Source organism: Chanodichthys erythropterus, chromosome 11 (assembly GCF_024489055.1).
Source record: "Chanodichthys erythropterus isolate Z2021 chromosome 11, ASM2448905v1, whole genome shotgun sequence".
Taxonomy (NCBI): Eukaryota; Metazoa; Chordata; class Actinopteri; order Cypriniformes; family Xenocyprididae; genus Chanodichthys; species Chanodichthys erythropterus.
The window spans coordinates 53,902,143-53,916,347 of NC_090231.1; the positions used below are offsets into that span (position 1 = coordinate 53,902,143).

Sequence of the window (14,205 nt, forward strand, 5' to 3'; positions counted from 1 at the left end):
AGACAATTCTGACTTTATATCTCACAATTCTGACTTTATATCAGACAATTCTGACTTTATAACTCACAATTCTGACTTTATAACTCACAATTCTGACTTAATATCAGACAATTCTGAATTTATATCTCACAATTCTGACTTTATATCTCACAATTCTGACTTTATATCTCACAATTCTGACTTTTAAAACTCACAATTCTGACTTTATATCAGACGATTCTGACTTCAAATCACACAATTCTGACTTTATAAGAGACCATTCTGGCTTTATAACTCGTAATTCTGACTTTATATCTCACAATTCTGACTTTATAACAGACCATTCTGGCTTTATAACTCGTAATTCTGACTTTAAATCACACAATTCTGACTTTATAACTCATAATTCTGACTTTATATCTCACAATTCTGACTTTATATCTCACAGTTCTGACTTTATATCTCTCAATTCTGACTTTATATCAGACAATTCTGACTTTATATCAGACAATTCTGACTTTATATCTCACAATTCTGACTTTATGTCTCGCAATTCTGAGAAAAATGTCAGAAACAAGCTTCCATAGAAAACATTTATTTCATATGGTAATAATATATCTCAGTATTACTATTACTGTTTTTACTGTATTTTTGATCAAATAAATGCAGCCTTGAGGAGCTTAAGAAACTTAAAAAAAAAAAAAATTCTAAATATTTTACGAACCCCAAACTTTTGAATAGTTGTACATATATATTTTTATACAAATCCAAAACTCTGACACTCTCTTGAGGTGAGGTCTTCACAGATTTATATGTGCGTGTGTTTTAGCCCAGGAGCTGACGCGGCAGCAGGAGAAGGTGCAGCTGTTTGAGGGAGGTCAGCGCCTGGCTCAGGAGCAGCTCTCTGAGCGTGTGGTGGAGGTGGTGCGGGCAGAGAAAGCCCAAAGGAGACTGCAGGCAGAGCTCAAGAGAATAACAGACAGTCTGGAAAACAGCCAGCAGGAGCTGCAGGACTCACGGTAAGCTCAAACCAGGGGGTCTTTTTGGTTCGGTTAGCCCCTGCTCGTTGATACCATATCTACACCATTATATGGGGAAAAAAAACATTGTAGCCATTCAAAAGTAACCGTGTATTCTTGCATGTTACTCAAATTGTTTTAAAAATGGTTCAGTGTTCAGAATTGAACACCTGTGAGCAAAGATCAGCATGGCCTGTTTTTCCAGTGTGCTCAAATGCAGTTTGAGTGATTATTTGGACTGCATAGTACAGCAGACAGCTTTCCAAACTCTGATGACACTCTCATATCACACTCATATTAAGGCTGCTAGCGAAGCTATGAGCCGATTAAATTTCTCAGCTTTATACTGCCTTCAAGTCATGTCTGAATGATCGTATTTACCAGATGAGCGCACATGAACGCCACCACAATGCCAGTATTACCAGTGGGGAACTCTGGATTTTCTTTGAGCCCTGAATTTCCAAGTTTGGGGCAGGTCTATTGTAGAAATATTTCAGGTTAAATGCAAGCTAATCTTTAAGGATTAATCTTTATGGGTCTTTATAGAAAATAAGTTAGTCATTTAAAATGAACTTAAGAATTTGAAACTACATTTCCCATGATGCTCTATGGAAGAATGAGAATAGAGAGAATAGTCGAAAACACATTTCGAACAGCCAGAAAAGACCCCCTACTGATCTAACGCGTAAACATTATGGGAATTGTGCTAGCCAGATGGGATTTAAAGTTTGTAGGCTGGAGACCAAAGTTGGTTTGAAGACAAAAACGTACCAAACACAATGGTGCATGCAGCATCAGCAGTGATGGGAATAACGGTGTTATAAATAAACAGCGTTACTAACAGCGTTACTTTTTTCAGCAACGAGTAATCAAACAAATTACTCTTTCTCCCGTTACAACGCCTTTACCGTTACTGACAAAAAAAATGCGCCGTTATTATAATTGACCTCACTGAAGCGGTTTTCATCCAAGTAGGCTCTCTCTCAGCCATAGGACTTGCAAAGTTTTTTTCTCTGGTGTGTGTTGGGGTTAGTCATACACAAATATAATTTTAAACTTTTAATAATGTACGATGCTCTGTGTGTGTGTGTGTGTGTGTGTGTGTGTGTGTGTGTGTGTGTGTGTGTGTGTGTGTGTGTGTGTGTGTGTGTGTGTGTGTGTGTGTGTGTGTGTGTGTGTGTGTGTGTGTGTGTGTGTGTGTGTGTGTGTGTGTGTGTGTGTGTGTGTGTGTGTGTGTGTGTGTGTGTGTCTCTGTCTCAAACCAGAATACCCTTTGTGACATGCTGGATCGAAAATATGTGAAATAGTTTTTTTTCTAGTCGACTAGTAGTTGTTCATTTAAGCCACTAGTTGACTAAGCACATTTTTATTAATTTAATTTCTTAAATACTGGAGAGAATAAACCATAATGACAAGCGTTTACGTAATATAGGCTATATAGCACTCAAGCGCATGCATAAAGCTTGCCATAAAGAACTGGCAAAAGTAATGATTATGAATGTGACGAAAACAGCAAGGATACATTTGAATTGTTTATTAATAAAGAAATGTTTCTGAATCAGTGTCGGGTGCAAAGATGAAGTTGACATTGCTGACTCTCATCATCTCTGCATAGGCAACTAAGAATGCATATTTCATTCAGATTACATAATCAGAGTAACCTATTTCTTTTAGTTTTTAATTATTTTGTTTTAAAGTAGATATTTCAAATTTTCTATAGATATTTCTCTCATGTCTGTGAGGCAAGCAGCCTATATGCTGAGTTTTGGTTCATTTAGCCTTTAAGACGCGCTCCAGTTCACGCGCCAGTGATCGCGCCGGCGCCTCCATGTCATGATTACATTGTCTGTTATATTTACCTCTTATTTATTAAATCCAGGCAATTGGTTGATGAAACATTGAATAAAATTAAGATACAATTTTTACAAAATGAAATTCACTTTAAAGAAAGGCTTTCTACAAAACAAAACTTAATGAAGTGGTCAAAATCATGTCTGACCCACTCCTCCCGATATATTGCGCATCTTATGATGCATCTGTTCAATTTTCATAATCAAATAGATGAATTTAAAACATAACATAGGACTATTTAAACATAAATATGAAACTACATTTTCTTTAATACAACACATATAGTATAGTAGAGAAATTTCATGTCATGAGCAAGAGCAGATCATAAATCAGGAGTCGGATCAAGAATAATTTATTTTTAGACTTATATTTAATATTAGGGGCATCCAAGTTATTTGACATATTTTATTTTATTTTTTTAAGTAACGCAATAGTTACTTTTCCTGGTAATTAGTTACTTTTATAATGATGTAACTCAGTTACTATTTGTGAGAAGTAACCAGTAACTATAACTAATTACTTTTTTAAAGTAACATGCCCAACACTGAGCATCAGTTAGGGGGAGATAGGATAAAACTGGGATTGAGACTTAAAGGGTTAGCTCACCTAAAATTGAAAATTATCCCATGATTTACTCACCCTCAAGCCATCCTAGGTGTATTTGACTATCTTCTTTCAGACAAACACAATCAGAGCTTTGCTTCAGAAGGTCTTTAATAACCCCCTGGAGCTGTATGGATTATATTTATGATGGAAGGATGCATTTTTGCGGGGCTTCAAAACACGCCCCCCATTCACTACCATTATAAAGCTTGGAAGAGCCAGGATATTTTTAAATATATCTCCAATTGTGTTTGTCTGAAAGAAGATAGTCACATACACCTAGGATGGTTTGTGGGTGAGTAAATCATGGGATAATTTTCATTTTTGGGTGAACAATCTCTTTAAATCATGTTCACAATGAGCCAACAGCTCTTACATGTCCTGAGTATGAGCACAGTCCACTCCGTCACTGTCTCTGACACTAATTGAGTGTTATTAAGCGAAGCTGCAATTCTCAGGACGGTTCAGAGTGTGTTTTTGCTACTTTTACCTCCCGCGCTGCCCTCCTATGAGAAGGTGTGCCGCTCAATGGAGGAATCACCGTGGGTCTGGATCCATGTTTGAAATCAGATGTTTAACTGGCTGGAAGAAGACGAGCAAGCGCATCTTAACTAGCACCTTGCCAAAGGTCTCTTGTTCAGTCAGCCATCCGCTGGTGCGTAGCACAACTTCCCATCTGCCAATACACATTACAGAGGATTTAGTAATTAAGTGGTAAGTTGAGGACTAAATTGGGTGTTTGTGGGCCACAGATCTACCCCGAGGTCCCTGCAGCCATGCAGATAGGGGATTCTAATTGCTAGGGATATTGATCATTCCCGGCGAGGGCGTGCTGGGGGATTTCGCGAGCGATCGATTAGCTGTTACCGTGGTCGCTTCGCCAATGGCAGAGAAAGAGGTAAGAGAGCCACGTGGGGCTTTTGCGGAATCTCCCCATGCTCTTCACCTCCTGAAAAAGTGACACATCACCTAGTCAACAGCCTGCTTCAGTGCCCAGACACCCTCTTTAGGACTGTCTTTCACTTGGGTTTCTTCTGAAGGTTTGGGTTGGTCAATACCTCTCATTTCTGCTGCCATAAGTTTTTCTCTTGGATTTCCAGTGTTTTGGGAGTGATTTGAGACGCTGTGGTGGGTCTGATTTGTTGTAGTTGGGTGTGATTTGTTGATCCATGCTGAAACGGTGCATGAGCTCATCGTCGCCCTGCTCTCGTAATTAGTTTCACCCCCGCTCATTAAATATTCATGCTTGCCTTCTCTAATTAAATCGAACCTCTCTCTCGTGCTTACCATTCCTACATGTTATCATGCCTCAATTAAGATGTGTTCTGGTCTGTTTGACTGACTAGTCAAGGTGAAGATGTTTTCCTGTGGACCGAAGTGTCTCATTCTCTCATGCCCATACACAATTTTTTCTGTAAATAAAAATCCTGCACTCCATGCCCTGCTAAAAAGACCAACTAGACTTGGCTTCAGACAGCCCACTAATCATCTGATGTATATTGCACACAAGAATGGTTGGCTGTTAAACAACCCCTTGTGAAAAAGGACACTTTTGCATACTTTTAAGAATTATATATCATAATTCTTTTGTCTTTGAAGTATGGTTGAATTGTACTGCTGAATGTAGTAGCAAATATATATGAACTGAAATATTTTTTTACTGTCATTTTGGTAACACTTTATTTTACATTGTCCTTGTTACATATTACATGTAGTTTACTATAGGACTACTATACTATAGTACTAGACTACTGTGCTTATCTAATCATAATCCTAACCCTATAATAAGTACATGTAGTTAATTAATATTACTTAAATGTATAATTACATTTTAACAGGGACACCTTAAAATAAAGCGTTACTGTCATTTCTATTAAAATTTGTATACCGTATTTAAATACAAACCTGATTCCAAAAAAGTTGGGACACTGTATGAGAATGCACAGAATGCAATGATGTGGAAGTTTCAAATTTCAATATTTTATTCAGAATACAACATAGATGACATATCAAATGTTTAAACGGAGAAAATGTATCATTTTAAGAGAAAAATGAGTTGATTTTAAATTTCATCGCATCAACACATCTCATAAAAGTTGGGACAAGGCCATGTTTACCACTGTGTGGCATCCCCTCTTCTTTTTATAACAGTCTGCAAACGTCTGGGGACTGAGGAGACAAGTTGCTCAAGTTTAGGAATAGGAATGTTGTCCCATTCTTGTCTAATACAGGCTTCTAGTTGCTCAACTGTCTTAGGTCTTCTTTGTCGCATCTTCCTCTTTATGATGCGCCAAATGTTTTCTATGGGTGAAACATCTGGACTGCAGGCTAGCCATTTCAGTACATGGATCCTTCTTATACACAGCCATGATGTTGTAATTGATGAGGTATGTGGCATTGTCATGTTGGAAAATGCAAGGTTTTCCCTGAAAGAGACGACGTCTGTATGGGAGCATATGTTGTTCTAGAACTTGGATATACCTTTCAGCATTGATGGTGCCTTTGACGATGTGTAAGCTGCCCATGCCACATGCACTCATGCAACCCCATACCATCAGAGATGCAGGCTTCTGAACTGAGCGCTGATAACAACTTGGGTTGTCCTTGTTCTCTTTAGTCCAGATAACATGGCGTCTCAGTTTTCCAAAAATAACTTTAAATTTTGATACGTCTGACCACAGAACAGTTTTCCACTTTGCCACAGTCCATTTTAAATGAGCCTTGGCCCAGAGAAAACGCCTGCGCTTCTGGATCATGTTTAGATATGGCTTTGTTTTTGACCTATAGAGTTTTAGCCGGCAACGGCGAATGGCACAGAGATTGTTCCAGATTCTCTTAATCTTTGGATGATATTATGCACTGTAGATGATGATAACTTTGCAATTTTTGATAATGCTCCACTATTTTTCACCACAGCATTGGGGGAATTGGTGATCCTCTGCCCATCTTGACTTCTGAGAGACACTGCCACTCTGAGAGGCTCTTTTTATACCCAATCCCACATCCAACCTAATAAGTTGCAAATTGGTCCTCCAGCTGTTCCTTATATGTACATTTAACTTTACCGGCCTCTTATTGCTACCTGTTACAACTTTTTTGGAATGTGTAGCTCTCATGAAATCCAAAATGAGCCAATATTTGGCATGACATTTCAAAATGTCTCACTTTCAACATTTGATATGTTATCTATATTCTATTGTGAAAAAAATATAAGTTTATGAGATTTGTAAATTATTGCATTCCTTTTTTATTCACAATTTGTACAGTGTCCCAACTTTTTTGGAATCGGGTTTGTATATTTGCAATTACACATTGTAATGATGGAATTGCAATTTAGCACATTTAAAATATATTAACCTTAAATGTATTATCAAATAACATACTACAGTTAAAATTATTATAAAATACTTGTGCTTTAGTATTAGTCAACATATCAAATTAAGCATACTTATTTAAAGCATGACAGGATTATTAAAACATAATGATTTCCTTATGTTTTGACATTATTACAAAGTGCACTTTTTAAAACTGTACATAAGTGTGTTAAAAACAGTCATGAAAGTCGACTCTAAGTACACTTAATTAACTTATTTATTAGTTTATTTATATTATTTGCAAGTAGTTTCTTTTTTTTAACACTTTTAAAATTTAAAGTACACTACAGGTGCACATTCAATTCAAATGTGTGCACTTCTTTTTCACAATGGACTTTACACATTTGGCAGTCACTCTTACCCAAAGAAGCTTACATTGCATATTATCTGTTCACACATTCTCTGAGAATCAAGCCCATGATTCCACCAAGCTGTTTTGGCAACAGGAACAAGACAAGAAACAAATACAAGGTTTATACAATAAGAATTTTTGACGGAGAACTAATCGCTGGATTTGTAAATATTTGCAAGTAGCATCTAATTTTTAAAATTACTTGCAAATATTTTTGTTGGATTTTGTTGGTAGCAAGTGGATTGGATATCCACAGGCAAAACTGTATTTTTCTGTAGGCCTATCTGTAAAATAATGACTTGCTAACTAATAGGTTCGAAATTATAATAACAGAGTAATTTATTTGCCCATTTTTGCAGTTGTTTGTTGTTGTGTAATTATTTGATTACTTTTTTTTTTATTGTGGCATCAACTGTTTTAGCTTTATCTGCCTAATGGCCTCGAAAAACATCATAAACGGTGACTGATTGCTTTAAATGGCAGTCAGACAGACTTTTCCACTGTAATTAGAAGCTCTTGGCCAGAATAAGATTGAAAGTGTACCAGACTTTATACTGGCTGGCTACACGAGACTAAGCTTAAAGGCTTAGTTCACCCAAAAATTGAAAATTCTTTTATCATTTACTCACCCTGATGTTGTTTCATATCCATAAAACTTTTTTTTTTTTTTCTTCAATTTTGAAACCCTTGTATAAATTCCAGTCTGATTTAAGCCCTGTGTATACTTAGTTTTTTTCGCATGTACGCTAGTGTACATGCACAGTCGAACTCACAGCCTTGCAAAGTATACTTCATTTGACTTGTAGACATACACTGGTGTGTTTTAAGCACAGTTTTAAGCAATCTCTCACCACGAGATACAACCCATGTAAACATCTTTGTATTCTTTCATGCTAGAGTTGTACAAATGAGGGTACTTTCTAACCTCTTCACACAATCTCTTGTCTAAGTAGGCCTCCATTGTCGCTGTAGCTTGCATGTGTTCCGGTCGGTTCTGTTGATGCAGGTTTTCTTCGACTACCTTGTGAATCGACGCCCCCAGGGCAAGGTTGCCACCTTGTGGATAAACTAATTACTGCAAAAAAAAAATTAAATGCGCATGCGCGACCTGTGCATACAAGTATGTGCGGATACAAAATCCTGTGGTGCGCGTACAGTAGGCGCGTACTCTTCTGATGATGAAATTCGCGTCACGTGCACTATACGCTGATTTTCGCATACGTGTTAAAAGTGAAGTATACTTTTTGGCTTTATACTGGTTAGTGCTGGTTTGGTATGATCCTACTTCCTTTGGTCTTCCCTAGTGACCTACATTAAAAAACACACCATAAAGTGGTGACCAGCATATTTCCAGCAGGATGGTACGGTGATTACTTCCTCATATCTGTTGTTCCTTTATAGTGCACTCATGTCAGGACTGATGGAGAAGGGAGTTTGGTAAAATAAAACACATGTTCTTCTCTGCAGGAGGCAGGTAGAGCGCTTGAGAGCAGAGGCCAGCAGCAGCAGACAGGATGCGCTCAACTCTCAACAGGAAGCTGTAAGACTCCAGCAGGAGAAACGACAGATCCAGGAAGAGCTGGACGTCAGCAGAGAGACTCTCTCAGCCCTGCAGACTAAGGTGAGAGCCATTTCACACTCATCCTGCACTGATTCAGGGCTTTAAACGGCAGGATTATTAAACAAAAGTGCTTCACAAAGCCCTCTGTAAGGTCATGATCCCCTGTATTGATCTGTATTGATGACTGTGTGCCTGAGGAACAGAGCAAGCTTGTATGCGTGTATGCGGTGGATGCATTCTCATGTGTGTATGTGGCTTTGAGGAAGAGCACGAGCTTCACACATTTGTGTAAAACCTGATGATTGTGATGTCCAGCATGATTTGAGAATAATCCATCTTGTAGAGGCAAGAACATCTGACGGTCAGGTGTTCATATGTTCATCAATGTCACACATTTGCTAAATTTGCTGAATATTAAACATTTCTTTATTTTAGTGTTTATTTGTTTTAAATCCCTTAAATTCTAAAACTTAATTTGTTATGTTTAAAGTGTCCTTGATTATGATTTCACTTTTTTTTTAACTCTAGTTAGTGTGTAATGTTGCTGTTTCAGCATAAACAACATCTGCAAAGTTACAACGCTCAAAGTTCAATGCAAAGGGAGATATTTTCTTATACAGAAATTGCTTTTTAAGGACTATAACAAACAGCTGGTAGGAACTACACTGAGCTTCTTCCTGGGTTGGTGACATCACAAACCCCAAAATTAACATAAACCCTGCCCTTGAGAACACACAACAAAGGAAGTGAGGCCATTTTGGGCTGCTTTAGAGAAGAGGAAGAGTTGTTGTAGTAGAGTGTTGTTGCCATGTAGTCATTTTACTTCAGACTGCTTCACAAACGAGGGTCAATTCAACGCTGGATTTGCACAAAAGATGAACATGACGGCACATGCTAGTGGATGAGTTGAATCAACTCCACAGCAACTACATGAATTTATCCACTAACCATTCAGAAACGTCCAGTTTCATTCTAAAAGTTGTAACTTCTTCCTGAGTTTCTCCATCAGTGTCGACTCCGGTTTGAACAATGTAAGGCTGAACACCGCTACTGACAATCCTCATTTTGGCTGTGTGAGATTCTCCAGCTTTGTTGTTCTTGAGCAACCGAAGCGTGAGCTGTTAAAGCTCCGCCCTCTTCTGGAAAGGGGGTCGGGAGCAGCAGCTCAATTTCATTTAAAGGGACACACACAACAACGGCGTGTTTTCGCTCACACCCAAATTGGAGAAAATTTGACAAGCTATAATAAATGATCTGTGGGGTATTTTGAGCTGAAACTTCAGACATATTCTGGGGACACCAGAGACTTATATTACATCTTGTGAAAAGGGGCATTATAGGGCCCTTTTAAATTCTAAAACTTAATTTGTTAGGTTTAAATTAGACTTTTTTTTTTTTTTTTTTTAGGTTTAAATTAGACACTGAATCCCTAATTGAATCCTTGTCATCTGGTTGTAAATTTACTTTTCTATCTTTAGAAACTTTCATAGATCTGATGCAAAAAGTCTCTTGCTCAGTAACAGTTTTAAATTAATCTCCCTAATCCCAGTTTAATATCTGTCATGCAGGAGTATATCTCTAATTTAGCCAGCCACCTGAGTGAAATATGTCAGCCGTGGAGCTCCTTTCCAGTTTATCTGTGATGCTCTGCACTGTTAGGGGTTATATCAGGAAGATTAAAATTTGCCTTGATCTTTTGAAAATTAAAAAGTGTTTTATGCATTAGCGTAGCCACAATGGGGCCTGTGGAGGGGCCTTGGCCCCCTCATTTACATGTCTGCCCCCCATATTTCTGATTGTTTAAAATAAAAAAATAATGTTTGATTGACCAATCAAAATGCTTTGTGATAAAATGCAATGGCTGTTTTCAAAATGGTATTATTTTTGTCACTTGTTGAGCGCTGTAACGAGCTGGTCCGTAAGGATAACGAAGAGAAAGGTTTAGAGTAAATAGTAACATTAGCTTTTAATTCAACAATATAGGGAAAGAAACAAATGTGTGGAGAACTGAAGGACTTAAACACACAGGCAAACGAACTTAATACAAAACAGGTGTGCTTTAATTAGTAACATAATGAGTAACCATGACAACTAATTCATTAATTAACACATGGTGACAGAGGGTGCAAGATAATGATAACACTGCCTGTGACTGAAAGACTTTTCTCAAGAGTCAAATCAGCTTTGAGATCATCCATGACATCCAGGAAAAATGTTTCTTGTTTTTGTTGTTGTCTCACAAAATGCAAGATTTTTTCACAATAGCTATAAAATAATAAATATATGAATATCATTAAAGAATGTGATTGTCATCTGTCCTTCTGTTTGTGTAGCTGTGTGAACAGGAGAAGCTTATAAACACACACCAGGATCATGTTTCTGAGCTGGAGCTCATCACACACAGACTGCAGGAGGAAGGACTGAACTGCCAGACTCAGCTGCAGCTGTGCAGGAGACAACTGGAGACCAGAGATGACCAAGAGCAAAAACACCACCAAGAGGTATTATGGGAATGCCACATATTAATAAGCAAGCTTAAACTGATTCTGATTGTACAATGTTTCTAACCCGTCCGAAGCCGGTACAAACTGGTGGTTGATCATTGTACTGAGTTAGTTGGGAAAAAAGAAAAAGATTGAAAATTACATCTTGTAACATTTTATGATGGTGTAAACTAACATTAAAAGTTAAAAGATTTCTTAAAATAAGTCTCTTCTGCTCACCAAGGCTGCATTTATGTAACCAAAAATATAGTAAAAACAGTAATAATGTGAAATATTATAATTTAAAATAACAGTTTTCTATTTGATTATATTTTGATATGTAATTGTGGGCAGAAATCATTCTAATATGTTGATTTACTGCTCAAGAAACAATTATTATTATTATCATCATTTGAAAACAGTGTTGCCGTTTAATATTTTTGTGGAAACCATGATACAGTTTTCTTTACTTTGCAATACATTTCCAGTTGTTAACATTAATTAACTACATTAATTAACATGAACAGTGAAAAATACTTTTAAAGCATTTATTAATCTTAGTTCATGTTAATTTCAACATTTACTAACACATTATTAAAATCAAAAGTTGTATCTGTTAGTATTATTTTTTTGGACCTGAGCGAACAGTTGTTAGTTAACTAACATTAACTTAACGTTTAACTTAATAATTACTGTAAGTGCTATCGAAATCTTTTTCTAGCTGCATTATTATCAATGTTGAAAACACTTGGGTTGTTTAAAGGTGCCCTAGAACTTCTTTTTAAAAGATGTAATATAAGTCTAAGGTGTCCCCTGAATGTGTCTGTGAAGTTTCAGCTCAAAGTACCCCATAGATTTTTTTTTTTATTCATTTTTTGAACTACCTATTTTGGGGCATCATTAACTATGCACCGATATATAGGCTGAGGCCCCTTTAATTCTCGTGCTCCCCACCCCCGGAGCTCACGCTTGCCTTGAACAGCATAAACACAGTTCACACAGCTAATATAACCCTCAAAATGGATCTTTACAAGATGTCATGCATGCATACATCGGATCATGTGAGTATAGTATTTATTTGGATGTTTACATTTGATTCTGAATGAGTTTGATGGTGCTCCGTGGCTAAAGCTAACATTACACACTGTTGGAGAGATTTATAAAGAATGAAGTTGTGTTTATGAATTATACAGACTGCAAGTGTTTAAAAATGAAAATAGCGACGGCTCTTGTCTCCATGAATACAGTAATAAACGATGGTAACTTTAACCACATTTAACAGTACATTAGCAACAAGCTAACGAAACATTTATAAAGACAATTTACAAATATCACTAAAAATATCATGATATCATGGATCATGTCAGTTATTACTGCTCCATCTGCCATTTTTCGCTATTGTTCTTGCTTGCTTACCTAGTCTGATGATTCAGCTGTGCAGATCCAGACGTTAATACTGCCTGCCCTTGTCTAATGCTTGAACATGGGCTGGCATATGCAAATATTGGGCGTACATATTAATGATCCCGACTGTTACATAACAGTCAGTGTTATGATGAGATTTGACTGTTCTTCAGAGGTCTTTTAAACAAATGAGATTTATATAAGAAGGAGGAAACAATGGAGTTTGAGACTCACTGTATGTCATTTCCATGTACTGAACTCTTGTTATTTGACTATGCCAAGATAAATTCAATTTTTAATTCTAGGGCACCTTTAATATTTTTGTGGAAACTGTAATATTTTTCTTCAGGATTCTCTGATGAATAGAAAGCTCAAAAGAACAGGATTTATTTGAAATAGAAGTGATAAATGTCTTTACTGTCACTTTTGATTCATTAATTGCATCATTACTGTATAAAAATTATTCTTTTGAACGGTAGTGTATGATAAATGTTGCATTATTGCTGCTCTATGGCTCAGATGAGCAGTCTGCAGGCTACAGTGTCCAGGCTGAAGCTGGATCTGGAGCAGGAGCGGGAGAAGTGGCGGCAGGGGGTACGAGAGGCAGCCAAGGCCGATCAGAGAGGGAGAGAGCTGAGACAGGAGCTCAGCACAACACAGGCCTCTCATAAAGAGTATATGGAGCTGGTACGCTCTCTTCCACTGACACAGTCAATGTGAATCGTGCCTATCACAATGGAGACAAAAATACACATCCGTTCTGTGTGTTCTAGCTGGCCGAGTACAGTCGAGAGGTGGCGGCTCAGAGGAGTGAGCAGGCCCATCTGCAGCAGTGCCTGATCCAGCTGACAGAGGAGAGGGCGGCTCAGGAGGAGCGAGTCAGACAGATGAGTGCAGATCTACAGAGAGCGCACAGTGAGAGCAGGTGCTCTCAGGAGGAGGTGAGACTGATGCAGAGCGCAGCCTGTCTGCCATTTAATTACGTGTTACATTATGCATTTAGCTATGGAAGCTTGTTTCCACCATGAAATAAAAAATAAAAAAGGTAATTGTGACTTTTTATCTCACAATTCTGACTTTTTTTCTCAGAATTGAGAGAAATAAAGTCAGAAATGCAAGTTATAAAGTCAGTATTGCGAGTTATATAGTCAAAGTTTATTTCTCACAATTCTGACTTTATAAGACACAATTGTTTATATTTCACAATTCTGACTTATAACTGGCAATTGTGAGTTAATATATAAAAAAAAAAAAACAGGTAATTGCGACTTTTTATCTCACAATTCTGACTTTATTTCTCAGAATTGTGAGATAAAAAGTTGCAATTACCGGTTTTATTTTTTTTAATTTAGTGGCAGAGACAAGCTTCCATACTTAGCAGATGTTTTCATCCAAAGACATTTACACTGGATTCAATTCTGTCAGGACCACTATCGTCAAATATGATAGATAATGCATAGAGTTTGTATTGGCGGTATGGTTCTGTTCTGGGCAAGAGCTCCCTGCGCATCCATGCAGCCTAGCACGGATAAGAGCAGGGAGAGCAGCAATAATCCCCCTAGGGTAAACAGAACAGGAC

At 37.4% G+C, this 14,205-nt stretch overlaps 1 protein-coding gene across 1 annotated transcript in view; it reads left to right on the forward strand.

Moving 5' to 3' along the window:
* The window catches only part of LOC137030786 (polyamine-modulated factor 1-binding protein 1), a 216,858-nt gene that overhangs the window by 181,341 nt on the left and 21,312 nt on the right, over nucleotides 1-14,205 (forward strand). Inside the window, exons 17-21 of the mRNA XM_067401220.1 lie at nucleotides 809-998; nucleotides 8,646-8,799; nucleotides 11,073-11,240; nucleotides 13,146-13,313; nucleotides 13,400-13,567. Coding sequence (XP_067257321.1) covers nucleotides 809-998; nucleotides 8,646-8,799; nucleotides 11,073-11,240; nucleotides 13,146-13,313; nucleotides 13,400-13,567 — 848 coding nt within the window. The remainder of the gene's footprint in view (nucleotides 1-808; nucleotides 999-8,645; nucleotides 8,800-11,072; nucleotides 11,241-13,145; nucleotides 13,314-13,399; nucleotides 13,568-14,205) is intronic.